Raw genomic sequence first — 15,273 nt, forward strand, 5'->3', positions numbered from 1 at the left:
ACTCGGACATCTATTTAACTGAATTTTGACGTGCGTATTGCTATGCGTTTACTTTCTGCATTGGCTAGAGGTATAGGGGGAGGGTTGAGATCTGACCAACGCATGTTTGTGCCTGTCCCGAGTGAGGAGCCTCTGGCCTGTTTTAGTTTTGTACTATTTTTAATTTTAGTGTACAATCTTGAGTTTAATATGACGTTTATTATAACTGAACTAGTATATTTGTTTAGGGGCCAACTGAAGGATGCCTCCGGGTCGGGAATTTCTCGCTGCATTATATACCTGTTGATGACCTTCTGATGTTGTCTGTTCTATGGTCAGGTTGTTGTCTCTTTAACACATTCCCCATTTCCATTCTCAATTTTATTTAAAAGCATTGTACTCCATCAATGTACCTAATTGAATAACCTTGACAAACATGTTAACATTTTGGACAAAAAAATAGTAGTAGGGGAAAATATCAATTGCCTTACCTTGGTCTTGGTAGATAGGACTCCAACATATTAAAACTAAATACAAAAGTTAGATATATTTATTCCTACACGAGGTTCGGATTTAATAGACCCAATATAACCGCGGACATGACTGCGTACTGTTGTTGTCATGGTTATATATTTTTATTTGTGTTTTGTACATAACTTTCTAGCTGTCAGTTTTTTATCTTTACTTCGTTTTATGCTTTAGGCATACAAAACACATGTTCAGGTTATATTTGTATAATTCTTATATCATTTGCATATCTATAAGTACTTGAATTGGATTGGTCAATTAGAATATTTATCTTGGTTTACACTTCGATAAACCATGTTTCCGAAACTACATTCGTAATCTATTCATGCGCGATACACATTCTTGCTAGGATACTGGGATTTTCAGCAAATTGAGATTATAAAACAATTGCATACCAGTTGTTTCTATTCTAATACATATATAACCAAAGAAAAAGAAATAAAATAAATGCCCTAAAGCTTCGAAAATGTATAAAAATACAATTTTAATAAAATTCCGCGAAATTTCATGAAGGATTTGGCGAATTTACGTCAACACACGACGTCAAACGAATGAAAGTTTTCAAAGGAAAGATTATTTCGTAACGTGTAAGCTTCAAATTCGGATAATATTTAATTAAAATGAAGTTTTTGAGGTAGGTGCTATTTCATTTTAGATTCTGTTGCATTTATCGGACATTTATGGTTTTTAGAAAATCAAGATGACGGCGTACTGCTTAGTTACGACATGCCATTGTGCTTTTGATGGTAAATATAGTCGCCGTCAACCAAATAATGTAAATTAATAATGGCGTATGTTTGGCTGAAGAATTATAAGGATTAAACACATTTTTTCTAGAGGTTATTGATGTGTAAACTGGGTCTCTTACTCACTCTTACTTCGGACTTTTATTCAGTTTGTGAGTAAATCGCCCCGGTTTACACATCAATAACCTCTAGAAAAAATGTGTTTAATCCTATAATTAATTAGAAAATGTTTCTGTAAGACACCGAATAATCTATCATTAAATGTAAGTCACAGTAATCCAATTGTTGATGTCGTACTAAAAAAATACTTTTGTAGGAATATATCACTGTAGGTTTTATAAACAATAACTGTTTAGTGTCTTTAAATATCAGCTGTATTTGTACGAGGCTATGAAACAAGGTGTATGCGAGCTTTTACTGAGCTATAACACTTGTTTCGAGCCGAGTACAAATACAGCTGATATTTAAAGACACTAAACAGTTATTGTCTTTATTCTGCAATTAATTCGGTATATTATATGTGTTTTGAAAGACACAAAAAAACATTTTTTGCATTTATTTTCGATTTGAAATCCCTTGTGGCCCGTGTAGTAATACGATACAGTAATCACACATTTAGCTGAAGACGGGTTCGCAAAAAAAGAATCAATAATACTATGTCGCTCAAGGTGAATAATTATCTATTTTAACATAACAACTATTTTTAACAGTAAAAACAAATAACAAAACATTGTCCAATTTGAAACAGGAGTGTACAAGTTGTCCTACGCTTCAGACTCAACATTCACTAAACCTGCATGCTGAAATTGACATGGTTGTTTTCGTTACACAATCATATATATTCAAGTTTTGAACTCGATTGTTGTCTTCGTAGATAAGACTACTGTTTATTTGTGTATGTTATCAGACAAATGGTGTGATTCTTATTTCTCTAAAGAAATAATTGAAAACAAACTGAACGTATAAAAGTAATCGTTAATAGGTATATTTGAATTAGTACGTTCCTTATTTTTAAATACTAGTTGTGTGTACATATTGCTGTTGGGTAATAGGGTCTCACAGTTTTGAAGGATTTATAACTATGGTGTTGTTTTATTATGCATATTATGCATAATCATGATTTATATATTTTATTAAATACATAATTAAAAAATCTCCATTAAACGACTGCTATCTTAGCTAAACTCACTAAAAAAAATGATAATACGTATATCCGAGTTTTTAAATACGAAAACTGCTTTCTTCAATGATTATTATTACAACTAGTTCAGCTGCGATAAGCGACAAGCGTGACGTAAAATAGGCAGTAGGAAATGTTCTGGTTTGTTGGTGTTTCTTCTTTTTTGGCTCATTGAACGTTTTACTATTCATGTTGTTTGATAACAAGGACTTTGTATGTTTGGGGCCCTTTATAGCTTGTTGTTCGGTGTGAGCTAAGGCTCCGTGTTGAAGGCCGTACTTTAACCTATAATGGTTTACTTTTTAAATTGTTATTTGTATGGAGAGTTGTCTCATTGGCACTCACACCACATCTTCCTATATCTATTAAATACTTGTATTATCCAAAAAATAGCATTCCGTCATCAATAAAAATCCTCATAAACTATTTCTTCCATTTTGATCCATGTCAAAGCGATTACACCACTCGATAAAAATGGATCCTGATTGTTTGTATTCACCTGATCGGCGCCGGTTAGCGATATTTAGTGTACTTAAGTACTGGATGCACTAAATTTGAGTCGGGCAGTACTTATCGACAGTTGTTTAAAGAATGTCTATTTTAATTAACCTGCTTCTTGTCTACATATTTATCTGTAATGTATTTCAGCCAATCAAATTGAAGTATTATGTTCACACAACTGGAAACCCGCCTACAATTTTGATTGTTGTAAGCAAACGCTGCATGCAGTCAAGTGCTAAAATTATAAGTATTAAACAAATTATAAAGTATCATGCAATGCCTGGTTTAGAAATGATGTTTTCTTTGAAAATGTATGGCATCAAGTTGTTATATTTTCTTTGATTTTATATGAATTGCGTGTAACTGAAAGTTTACCCATATTTCTTTTAAAACTTTGTCCTTTATCATCTAACCTGGAACATTCTGACTAAATATATTACTCTTAGATTTGCTAAGGGAGTTTAACGCGTTTAAAGGGTTTTGTTTCGAAAGTACACGAAAGAATATTTGTAAGAGTAAAAAATTGTGTAAAAAATGCATAATTACACCTTAGATATATAAAAGCCATTATATCTATGATTTCACTAACTCACATTACAAATGTACCTTTAGCGAGCAAATTCATTTGAAGAAACTTTATAAGTTAAACAACTATTTTTGAGTGGTTGTGTTTTTGCTATTTTTGCTAACAGATTTCAGGTCAGAATTGAACATTTGGGGATACAAGTTTGAATAAACTGAACATCATTTTGTTTATCCAAATAGAATATGCACTTACTTATATAATTGAAGAACAACCATTATGTAAACATAAAGAGGGGGTTTGATTTTGTTTTCATCAGATGGACACACAATCAAAACAAATTATGTTTTTCTTCCAAAGTCGAATGAGGTCAATACTGCGACAGCTCATTTATTTATTGTTATTCCCTTTAGAGTTTTTTTTCCTTTCTCCCCCCTCCCCTTTAAGTTAAATGGTAGTTCCTAAATTGCATCATATGACCGTTTTGAATATTTACTCAAATTTTACATATGACGTCATGCTAGCAAAAATCAATCACACAAATAAAATTTGGATTTTCTGTAACCTTGCTTACAACCGTTTACAAGAAGTTCGAAAATATGATGTATTGATTTTTTTTTTTTTCTGAATACATTTTATTATCATTCGAATATTTTTCCTAAAATTATTATGTCCTTAAAACTACTAGTACAACATATAGTTGTTATTATTGATATATTGTCGCCGATAGATTAAACAAAAACGATCTGCAATATTTAAAGGGTCAACTACAAGATAATAAGACCGTACAGAACTAATTGTTACTTTGTTTTCGTCCTGAACATGCATTTTTTTTATTAGTTGGTATTGGTCGGATTTGAACTAGCTGCCAGTTACTGCGAGTACTCTTGGATATTCACTAAGTGTCTTTTGTGTTGTATTGATGTTCAAGTACCCAGCCATGCACGAACACTTTGTGTTTTTGTTAGATGTATTTCTGCTGTGTATCGATCTCATGAGCCCTTTTCAACTGATTTTTATAGTTTGTTCGTCTGTAATACTGTTATACCACTGTATTAGGTTAAGTGAATACATCCGTGGGTGAAGGTTTGTGCTGGTAAAGTAGTTTAACAAGCAACATTCTATATGTGCCTGTCCCAAGTCTAGAGCCTACTATTGAGTGGTTGTCCTTTTTTGCTGTTTCTCATATTTCGTTTTTCGTTTATTGGTTTGCATAGTTTGCTCTTGGTTTGTGTCGGTACACTGTCCATGGTAAGGTGAGGGTTGGCACCTTTAAACTAGTTTAGCTCCGTTACATTCTGTATGTACCCTTCCCAATTCAGAAGCCTGTAATACAGTGGTTGTCTTTTGTTTTTAGTTCTTTATTGTGTACTTAAATCAGTCCGTTATTTCGTATGAATTGTTGTACATTTTGTCATTTCGGGGCCTTTTATAGCTAACTATGTGGTATGGGTTTTGCTCATTATTGAATACTTCTTTGTCATTTGGTCTCTGGTGGAGAGTTGTCTCATTGGCAATTATACCACATCGTGTTATCTTTCTATGAATTATTTGCCACTTGACTTAAAGTAATCGTAACATGCTTTTTTTTTTAATCAAGAAAATTGAATTTCGAACATTGACTTATATTCATGATCCTTGAAAATATGAATAAGACAACACAATCTATATTTTTATATGTCAGAAAGTCGAAGGTTTGGGTTCTTCATACCTTGTCTTTTGATCCCCTATTTTGCGACCTTTTGATATGTCGTGTGGCCACTTTCCTTGGTCAAAAAATCATTATTTAACTAAAAACACACAGCAATGGGATAACTATTCACATATCTAGTAAATGCGATATTTGCAAATTCTACATGTTCTTCAGACAGTTTTCTTCTAACCTCGATCTTATTTCATAGATCATAAGGCACGGATCATTTTTCTTAGGGGGGATTTTATTTTCAGGGCAAGCAATTATTTTCACCTTGAATCAAAGTCAAACAAATATTTTCAATAACATCATACAGGGAAAACTTATTTTCACTTACCTTCTGCATACATTTCTCTCTTCATGACATGTATAATTAAAAAGTAAAATCACAAAAATACTGAACTCAGAGGAAAATCAATTCGGAAAGTCCATAATCACATGGCAAAATCAAATAACAAAACGCATCAAAAACGAATGGACAAGAACTGTCATATTCCTGACTTGGTACAGGCATTTTCAAATGTAGAAAATGGTGGATTGAACCTGGTTTTATAGCTAGCTAAACCTCTCACTTGTATGACAGTCGCATCAAATTCCATTATATAGTCACCGATGCGTGAACAAAACAAACAGACATAATAGGTAAAAATGTCAAAAATAGGGATACAGCGGTCAACATTGTGTTATCATCTTAATCACTATAAAAACAACAAATGTAACGACGAAGCACAAAAAGGCATACATCAAATTAACATCCTCATTTTGATTATATTATACGATTATATTTGTCTATGTAAAATGCACCCACCAAGGAAGGAGGGTGTGGGTACTGGTGTAAAATTGCGCGTTTGAAATTCGCACAGGTAGACATGAAATAATTTTGTCGTTCAAAGTATGACGGGATGCATAAATACAGTCACGCAAAATAGATATAACAAACACTGACTTAGCAGTTAAATTAATAATAATAAATAAAATAATAGTGTGGTTCAAAGTATGACGTGATACATAAGTACAGAGTAAACGATTTGATCAAAGCCCATGTCCATCCAAACCCACATTGCGCATACAGATACACATACACACACACGCACACGTGAAATACTATATAATAGAGAGGTTTAGCAAACGTTCGTGTGCGTGAACGCGTACGTGTAGAACAGAAGTACACGTACCCGTAAGTTTTTATTATGCCACGGTGTGTTTAGCAAAGTAGTACGTATACGTGTACGTGTAAAAGACGTAATGCAAAATATTATCTCATTGGTTGAAAGCAAAGAATAGTTGCCAATAAATGTCTTTGTTATATGTTTGATAACTATGGCGGAAAACTTGAAAGTGTTAGCAGCTTTAGAAGACTCCGATGAATTACTGCTTTTGTCATTATGTAAAGAGGAAAAGGGCAACTTTCCAGGTATAGAAGTTGAAAAACTTACAAATGAACAGTGTCGATCTTTTTTTAGATTTGATAAAGATGATATTGAAATTCTTCGTCGCGCCCTGCGTATACCAGAGAAAGTTGTATGTAGTAATCGCACGACGGCAAGGGGTATTGATGGACTTTGCATGGTATTACGACGACTTGCCTACCCTTGTCGCCTTGAAGATCTAGAATATATATTTGGCAGATCAAAAACAGAACTTTCTCTCATTATCAATGAAGTTCTCGATTACATACATGACAATCATTGTCATCTCCTTTCAGACTTCAACATGAGTTGGCTCTCACAAGAGTGTTTAGAACGTTTTGCAGGTGCGGTTTTCGATCGTGATGGGCCTTTAGATAGCTGCTGGGGTTTTATCGACGGTACTGTTAGACCAATATGCAGACCACAGGAAAACCAAAGACTTGTGTTTAATGGCCACAAAAGGTCACATGCCTTGAAATTTCAAAGCATTGTTACCCCTAATGGGATCATCTCAAACTTGTTTGGTCCCATAGAAGGAATGTTACGTGAAAGTGACATTTTAGCACAAATGAGGGTCCATATGACAACTCCGCAGGGGAGAATATTTTGCATCTATGGTGACCCGGCATATCCGGTGACTGATGGATATATAATTGCACCATTCAGAGGCGGAGTCATCTCCAGGAATCAAATGATTTTCAACAAAAGAATGTCAGCAGTACGCATTTGTGTGGAGTGGGCTTTTGGGAAAGTTTTGTCATTATTTGCATTTCTAGACTACAAGAAAAATCTAAAGTTATATCTGCAACCCGTGGGAAAGTATTACAAAGTAGCAGTTCTAATGACAAATTGTCATACCTGTCTTTATGGCAGTGAAACCGGGATATTTTTCGATGTATCACCACCAACATTAGAGGAATACCTATTGGGCTGACAATTTTCCCAATGTTTCCAGATGGCAAATAATTATCGTTATTGCTTTTTAATCATTTTGACGTTTCATTGATGAGCTGATAAAAATTAAATGTTAAGTTTGTCTTAAATTTGTTAAATAGTTTAAAAAAAAACCAAACAATTATCATATACTTGTTGTTGCCTTTTGTGTTCTTTGTATATTCCTAAAGATGACATATAGTTTACTTTTGCGGCAACTCTTAAAAATAAAATGTTTCAGCCCTATTTAATTGTACCTTGTCTGATCATGACTTTTGTGCTGACCAAGTTTTGTTACTGACAACACTTTTAGGGTAATGACACATTACTGATAATACCCCTAGGCTAGTGCCAAATTAATGACAACACCCCTAGGCTAGTGACATGTTACTGACAACAGCCCATGGCTAGTGAATGACACATTACTGACAACACACCGAGGTTAGGCACACTTTGTGTGCGAAATGCGGAGGATTTAGCAAGAAGCAGAACCTCATTACCCTTACAGAACAACAAATATCATTCCTGTTTTTCATGCTCCTTGATTTCCATTTGTTTTTAGTTTAATACGTATTGAATATAAAAAAAATCTACGATTGCCAATGAGACAACTCTCCACAAGAGACCAAAATGACGCAGAAAAAAATTAACAACTATAGGTCACTGTTCGGCCTTCAACAATGAGCAAAGCCCCTACCGCAAAGTCAGCTGTTAAAGGCCTCGAAATGACACTGTAAAACAATTCCAACGACAAAACTAATGAGTCCTTGAGTGTCTTGTTGAAAGGTTTTTCTTTTTGAGAATTGATTGACCTTGTTTTAATATCATTTCGGTTTTCTACTTCTCTTTTGACATACTCTCATAGTTCGATGTATTCATAGTAATACACATATTACAATTCGGAAAGAATGTAGATAGGTATCTCTTGGTTTATCATCTTATAAGTAAGCAACATGTAATACCACTATCCAAACTAGAACTGTGATTAAAATATTTCAGGAAACCTCCGGCCCAACCCTTTTCTCAAATTAAAATTGCTAGAGTGATTTCTTCTTTATGCATACCAGTCATGGCCACACAGTAAACCACATTAAGACACTGTAAAACAACAAATATTATAAGATACAGTTTTTCATAATAAGTTGTGTTAATATATTTATTATGATTGATGATTTGAAATATGGCTTCTCTATTAATGTCTGTCACCTAAACATTTTTTCAGCAGCTCAAACATAAGTGTTTTTTCTTGTTTGTCATTTTCCAATTTCTGCATCCTTTCATGTTTCTCTAGTTTGAACTTTTCCTCCTCCAATTGAAGTTGCTGTTTTTTAACTTCAAGTTCTTGCCTTCTATATATCAACTCAGCATCATTTTTTTCTTTTAGATATCCAACTATATTTCCGGAACTGTTTCTCTTTGATGGGGTGGCATCGTTAGAATCATCATCACCTGAAATATAGACATAATTTGTTAAAACATGTGTTAGGTTTTGGGCTTTTAAATAGTTGGTCCACGAGTATCATTGGAGACAGAAGAGACATTAAATTTTGGACCATTGTTATGATGTTTATAAAATTTAGAATGGTATTGGGGGAATATGTGAAAGAGACAACAACCCTACCAAAGAGCAGATAACAAAGTTTGGAACAAACCAGCTACAGCCTGAGCCTATACTCTCAGTGGTGATTGTTCCTTAACGTTCGAGACTAATTGGCCGTCTTAAACTATATGTTTACTTGCTGACTGTGTCATCTCTGTATATCACATGCTATATATATAATAAGGAAGATGTGGTATGATTTCAAATGAGACATTTCTCCACAAATGACCAAAATGACATTAAAATTAACAACTATAGGTCACCGTAGGGCCTTCAACAGAGAGCAAAGCCTATCACAAATAGCCAGCTTTAAAATGCCCTGAAATGAAATATGCTGTTACCCACCTACGCGCTATGCCATTTGTCCTTGAATTGACGAAATACATAGTTACTTACCACCCCTCCCCTTCCTCAATAAATAAAAGCAACCTGTAAAAGATATAGGAACTATTATTTAAACACTACACAAATAGGTCATGTTATAAGATACGAAGTATGTACCTTTCTTAGGAGTTAAGTTTTCCATTGCTCTTTTTCTAATTTCTTTTCCCCGATTTTCTTCTGTTTCCTTTTTCTCTTTCTGTTTCTCTTTCTGTTTTTCCTCATCCTCCACCAATGAAAGAATTTCATCCAGTAAAGTTTCTTTCTCTCCATACTCTTCATCAATCCCTGAACTGGAATAATAATATAAAGTTGTTATAAAATTAACAAGAACACTTACGTCACATGCAAATTTTGTAAAAAAGAAATGTTTTTTTTTCGAATTTATGTTTTGAATTTCCAACCAGATTTATAAGTATTTCAAAATTTAGTTATAATATAAACATTGCTATGATTTTTTATATTTAACTTTTTTTTTTTATTTCACAGTTCATGAAGACTTGATAATACCATAATTAGTATAAACTAAAATATTAGAATCTGACAATTGCAAAATCTATTTGCAACATTTCAAATTGTACCAACTTATTTGTAAAAAAAACTACACACAAATGGAAGTATGGCTGCATATGATATACATTTTAAAACAGACTTGTTTGCACTAAAAATTGCTTTAGTGATTTTTGAGGAATAAGGAGAGGGAAGCAGCAATGAGGCGGAAGGGATCTCGAGAGAACGGATAAGAAAAAAGGCTTAAACACTTTCTACCTTGACAAATGCTTGAATAAATTATAAAATGGTTATAAACTTAAAAGCATAAATACCTCTTCAAAGAGTCAGCATTGCTTTTTTTATGCTGATATATCAGCAAATGTGTTCTCTCCCGGACGCGTCTTGCATCCACCTGCAGATTAGATCTGGTATCTGCTACGGCTGATGCTATCTCGTTCCAGGCAGACTTGTTCTGAAATGGATTTTTAGCCAGGACCTCTCTCAGTAGAACCAGGTCATCTTTTGTCTGGAATCTGACTTGTTTTTTTCTACTGCCACTAGTGAAAGATATCATATTTGCAGTTTCTAAAAAGGGACAAACAAATTTCAAGAGTTACAAAAATAGTTGATCAACCCCCCTTTTCACTGAAATAAAAAATATTTAAAGCACCAAAAGCGGGGCTTCTCCTTAATAGTTTAGATCTGCAAGTATTTCAAGACTTTTATGAATTTGCATTTTTCTCATTCAATCGTAAAAGACACAATTTGACAGCATCATTAGTTCACGCACCTGCTCACGCCCCCCCTTTTTTTTAACAAACTGAAAATCAGTGAATTTGCTTCTTGAAATGATTCTAAACTGCAGAACTATTCGTCGCCGAACATGTTCACTATAGGGTAACTATAAAATAATTTTAGAAGTTATTATAATGTAATTTTTGGATAATTGAAAAACCTTCAATATGCCGCCATTTTCCGTCAAATACGTCCCACATTCACGTTCCATCCTGATGTCATAGAAACGTTTTAATGACTCAAAATACTTTTAATACTTCAAGTACATTCTATTGTTCCTGTACATATTCAATTTTATTCACGAATATAATTGTTTTAAGAAAAATAATCCACAAGTTCTTACCTTCGTGTAGCCGCCGCTTTACAAGTTGTCCCTGACTTGTACGTTTCACCGCCAGGCAAAATCAATGACATAATACGCAGGAAATTGGGTGGTTTCCCTAGCCACACGTACACGCACACGTACAAGTTCCGATGCTAAACCTCTCTATTCATGTTGAAAAATATAAATTTCAAAAAACTTTAACCTGCTAGGGGATGGATGAACATACAGAAAATGGGGATTGGTATTTTAAAAAAGGAAACCTATTCGTAATTGACATTATATTATAAAAATCTATGTAAAATACAGGAATGAAATTACTAACTAGATATCGATTTATCAGTACAATTAATTCTGTTATTAATTAAACAGACGAACTGCGTTTTAGCGGAATAAACGGTTAGAACAGTCCAATGTTTCTTATTTAAACATCTGAAATTAAAAAAAAAGCTGTCTCATATAAATACTGATCCTCAAATTTCTCCATAAACTATGAAATACATTTTTACATATACTTATCAACAAATTTTCAAATCATAACACATCATAGTCATATATACATACTGTCCTAAGTCAGGAGCATGAAATTCAGTGCGGGTTGTCATTTGTTGCTTTATATCGTTTATTATTTTGATCATAAATCAGGTCGTTTGTTTTCTGATTTGAATTATTGTATGTAGGGGCCTAATGTAGCTTACTATGCGGTATGAATTTTGCTCATTGTTGAAAGCCGTACAGATACCTCAGTTGTCTGGTAGAGAGTTTTTTCATTAGCAATCATACCACCACTTTTTAGCTCACCTGGCCCGAAGGGCCAAGTGAGCTTTTCTCATCACTTGGCGTCCGGCGTCCGTCGTCGTCGTCGTCCGTCGTCGTCGTCGTCCGTCGTCCGTCGTCGTCCGTCGTCGTTAACTTTTACAAAAATCTTCTCCTCTGAAACTACTGGGCCAAACTTGGCCACAATCATCATTGGGGTATCTAGTTTAAAAAATGTGTGGCGTGACCCGGTCAACCAACCAAGATGGCCGCCACGGCTAAAAATAGAACATAGGGGTAAAATGCAGTTTTTGGCTTATAACTCAAAAACCAAAGCATTTAGAGCAAATCTGACGGGGTAAAAATGTTTATCAGGTCAAGATCTATCTGCCCTGAAATTTTCAGATGAATCGGTCAATCGGTTGTTGGGTTGCTGCCCCTGAATTGGTAATTTTGAGGAAATTTTGCTGTTTTTGGTTATTATCTTGAATATTATTATAGATAGAGATAAATTGTAAACAGCAATAATGTTTAGCAAAGTGAGATCTACAAATAAGTCAACATGACCAAAATGGTCAGTTGACCCGTTTAGGAGTTATTGCCCTTTATAGTAAATTCTTAACCATTTTTCGTAAATTAAAGTAATCTTTTACAAAAATCTTCTCCTCTGAAACTACTGGGCTAAATTAATCCAAACTTGGCCATGATCATCTTTGGGGTTTCTAGTTTAAAAAATGTGTGGCGTGACCTGGTCAACCAACCAAGATGGCCGCCACCGCTAAAAATAGAACATAGGGGTAAAATGCAGTTTTTGGCTTATAACTCAAAAACCAAAGCATTTTGAGGACATCTGACGGGATAAAAATGTTTATCAGGTCAAGATCTATCTGCCCTGAAATTTTCAGATGAATCGGTCAATCGGTTGTTGGGTTGCTGCCCCTGAATTGGTAATTTTGAGGAAATTTTGCTGTTTTTGGTTATTATCTTGAATATTATTATAGATAGAGATAAATTGTAAACAGCAATAAGGTTCAACAAAGTAAGATCTACAAATAAGTCAACATGACCAAAATGGTCAGTTGACCCGTTTAGGAGTTATTGCCCTTTATAGTCAATTTTTAACCATTTTTCGTAAATTAAAGTAATCCTTTACAAAAATCTTCTCCTCTGCAACTACTGGGCCAAATTAATCCAAACTTGGCCACAATCATCTTTGGGGTATCTAGTTTAAAAAATGTGTGGCGTGACCTGGTCAACCAACCAAGATGGCCGCCACCGCTAAAAATAGAACATAGGGGTAAAATGCAGTTTTTGGCTTATAACTCAAAAACCAAAGCATTTTGAGGAAATCTGACATGGGATAAAAATGTTTATCAGGTCAAGATCTATCTGCCCTGAAATTTTCAGATGAATCGGTCAATCGGTGGTTGGGTTGCTGCCCCTGAATTGGTAATTTTGAGGAAATTTTGCTGTTTTTGGTTATTATCTTGAATATTATTATAGATAGAGATAAATTGTAAACAGCAATAAGGTTCAACAAAGTAAGATCTACGAATAAGTCAACATGACCAAAATGGTCAGTTGACCCGTTTAGGAGTTATTGCCCTTTATAGTCAATTTTTAACCATTTTTCGTAAATTAAAGTAATCTTTTACAAAAATCTTCTCCTCTGAAACTACTGGGCCAAATTAATCCAAACTTGGCCACAATCATCTTTGGGGTTTCTAGTTTAAAAAATGTGTGGCGTGACCTGGTCAACCAACCAAGATGGCCGCCACCGCTAAAAATAGAACATAGGGGTAAAATGCAGTTTTTGGCTTATAACTCAAAAACCAAAGCATTTTGAGGAAATCTGACATGGGATAAAAATGTTTATCAGGTCAAGATCTATCTGCCCTGAAATTTTCAGATGAATCGGTCAATCGGTTGTTGGGTTGCTGCCCCTGAATTGGTAATTTTGAGGAAATTTTGCTGTTTTTGGTTATTATCTTGAATAATATTATAGATAGAGATAAACTGTAAACAGCAATAATGTTCAGCAAAGTAAGATCTACAAATAAGTCAACATGACAAAAATGGTCAGTTGACCCCTTTAGGAGTTATTGCCCTTTATAGTCAATCTTTAACCATTTTTCATAAATCTAAGTAATCTTTTACAAAATCTCCACTGAAACTACTAGGCCACAATCATCTTTGGGGTATCTAGTTTGAAAAATGTGTCCGATGACCTGGCCATTCAACCAAGATGGCCGCCACGGCTAAAAATAGAACATAGGGGTAAAATGCAGTTTTTGGCTTATAACTATGAAACCAAAGCATCTAGAGCAAATCTGACAAGAAGTTAAATTGTTAATCAAGTCAATATCTATCTGCCCTGAATTTTTCAGATGAATTGGACAACTGGTTGTTGGGTTGCTGCCCTCCAATTGGTAATTTTTAAAGAAATTTTGCCGTTTTTGGTTATCTTGAATACTATTATAGATAGCGATAAACTGTAAACAGCAATAATGTTCAGCAAAGTAAGATCTACAAATAAGTCAACATGACCTAAATGGTCAATTGACCCCTTAAGGAGTTATTGCCCTTTATAGTCAATTTTTAACAATTTTCATTAATTTGGTAAATTTATGTAAATTTTTACCAAATATAGTTCTCTGTTACTAATGGGCAAAGTTCATTATAGATATAATTGTAAGAAGCAAAATCGTTCAGTAAAGTAAGAACTTCAAACACATCACCATCACCAAAATACAATTTTGTCATGAATCCATTTGTGTCCTTTGTTTAATATGCACATAGACCAAGGTGAGCGACACAGGCTCTTTAGAGCCTCTAGTTATTTCTAAATGATCCTTATATTTTTTTCTATAAAACAATAAAACATCGTCGTTCGGGGCTATGAAAACGAATGGAATCTCACCTTTATTCATAGATAGATAACCCATAAAAATGCACCGTTAAATAACTGGTGATTTCCTCTTGTTTTAAAATCGGTTTTCGTGGTCTTTTGCACTGAATCATTATGCTCATTTTTTCTCTCAAATTTCCCATTTGGAATAAGACATCATTAAGGATTTTCCTTAACGATGTTAAGAGAAAGAAATCGGCGAGGAAAGAATGGTTCTGGTAACAATATTGAAAGGTTTTCTTTGTGCTATCGTAAACTGTGACCTACGCGAACTTTAAGTAAAAATTCTTGTTACTGGCCCCTGGTCAATTGTATGGCAAATGCAATACAATGGAAACTATTTTTGAACATATTATAATAACATTAGTTTATGGCTTGCTAGCAGTATACTTTTTATTTTTATTTTCTTCAGATTTGTTTATATCACCTCGGTATTATCATGGCAGAGATCTCGCCGTGAGTGCGAGAGGTTGTTGGTTTATCCTATAGATAGTCGAACAAAATTTAAAAAAAATAGCTGTTTAGTG

At 34.1% G+C, this 15,273-nt stretch overlaps 3 protein-coding genes across 3 annotated transcripts in view; 2 read left to right on the top strand and 1 right to left on the bottom strand.

Annotated features, from left to right (window-relative positions):
- LOC143052947 (uncharacterized) overlaps positions 1 to 15,273 on the top strand; it is a 605,057-nt gene that overhangs the window by 389,289 nt on the left and 200,495 nt on the right. The gene's annotated exons all lie outside the window — the stretch shown is intronic.
- On the top strand, positions 6,349 to 7,619 carry LOC143052942 (uncharacterized). Its single transcript, XM_076226124.1, has one exon. It carries the CDS (start codon positions 6,471 to 6,473, stop codon positions 7,491 to 7,493), a length of 1,023 nt encoding a protein of 340 aa, XP_076082239.1. The 5' UTR covers positions 6,349 to 6,470; the 3' UTR covers positions 7,494 to 7,619.
- On the bottom strand, positions 8,631 to 11,250 carry LOC143052943 (uncharacterized). Its single transcript, XM_076226125.1, has 4 exons — positions 11,104 to 11,250; positions 10,298 to 10,550; positions 9,594 to 9,766; positions 8,631 to 8,941 (listed from the first exon to the last, which is right to left on the bottom strand). Exons 2-4 carry the CDS (start codon positions 10,537 to 10,539, stop codon positions 8,685 to 8,687), a joined length of 672 nt encoding a protein of 223 aa, XP_076082240.1. The 5' UTR covers positions 10,540 to 10,550; positions 11,104 to 11,250; the 3' UTR covers positions 8,631 to 8,684.

Source organism: Mytilus galloprovincialis, chromosome 11 (genome assembly GCF_965363235.1).
Source record: "Mytilus galloprovincialis chromosome 11, xbMytGall1.hap1.1, whole genome shotgun sequence".
NCBI lineage: Eukaryota > Metazoa > Mollusca > Bivalvia > Mytilida > Mytilidae > Mytilus > Mytilus galloprovincialis.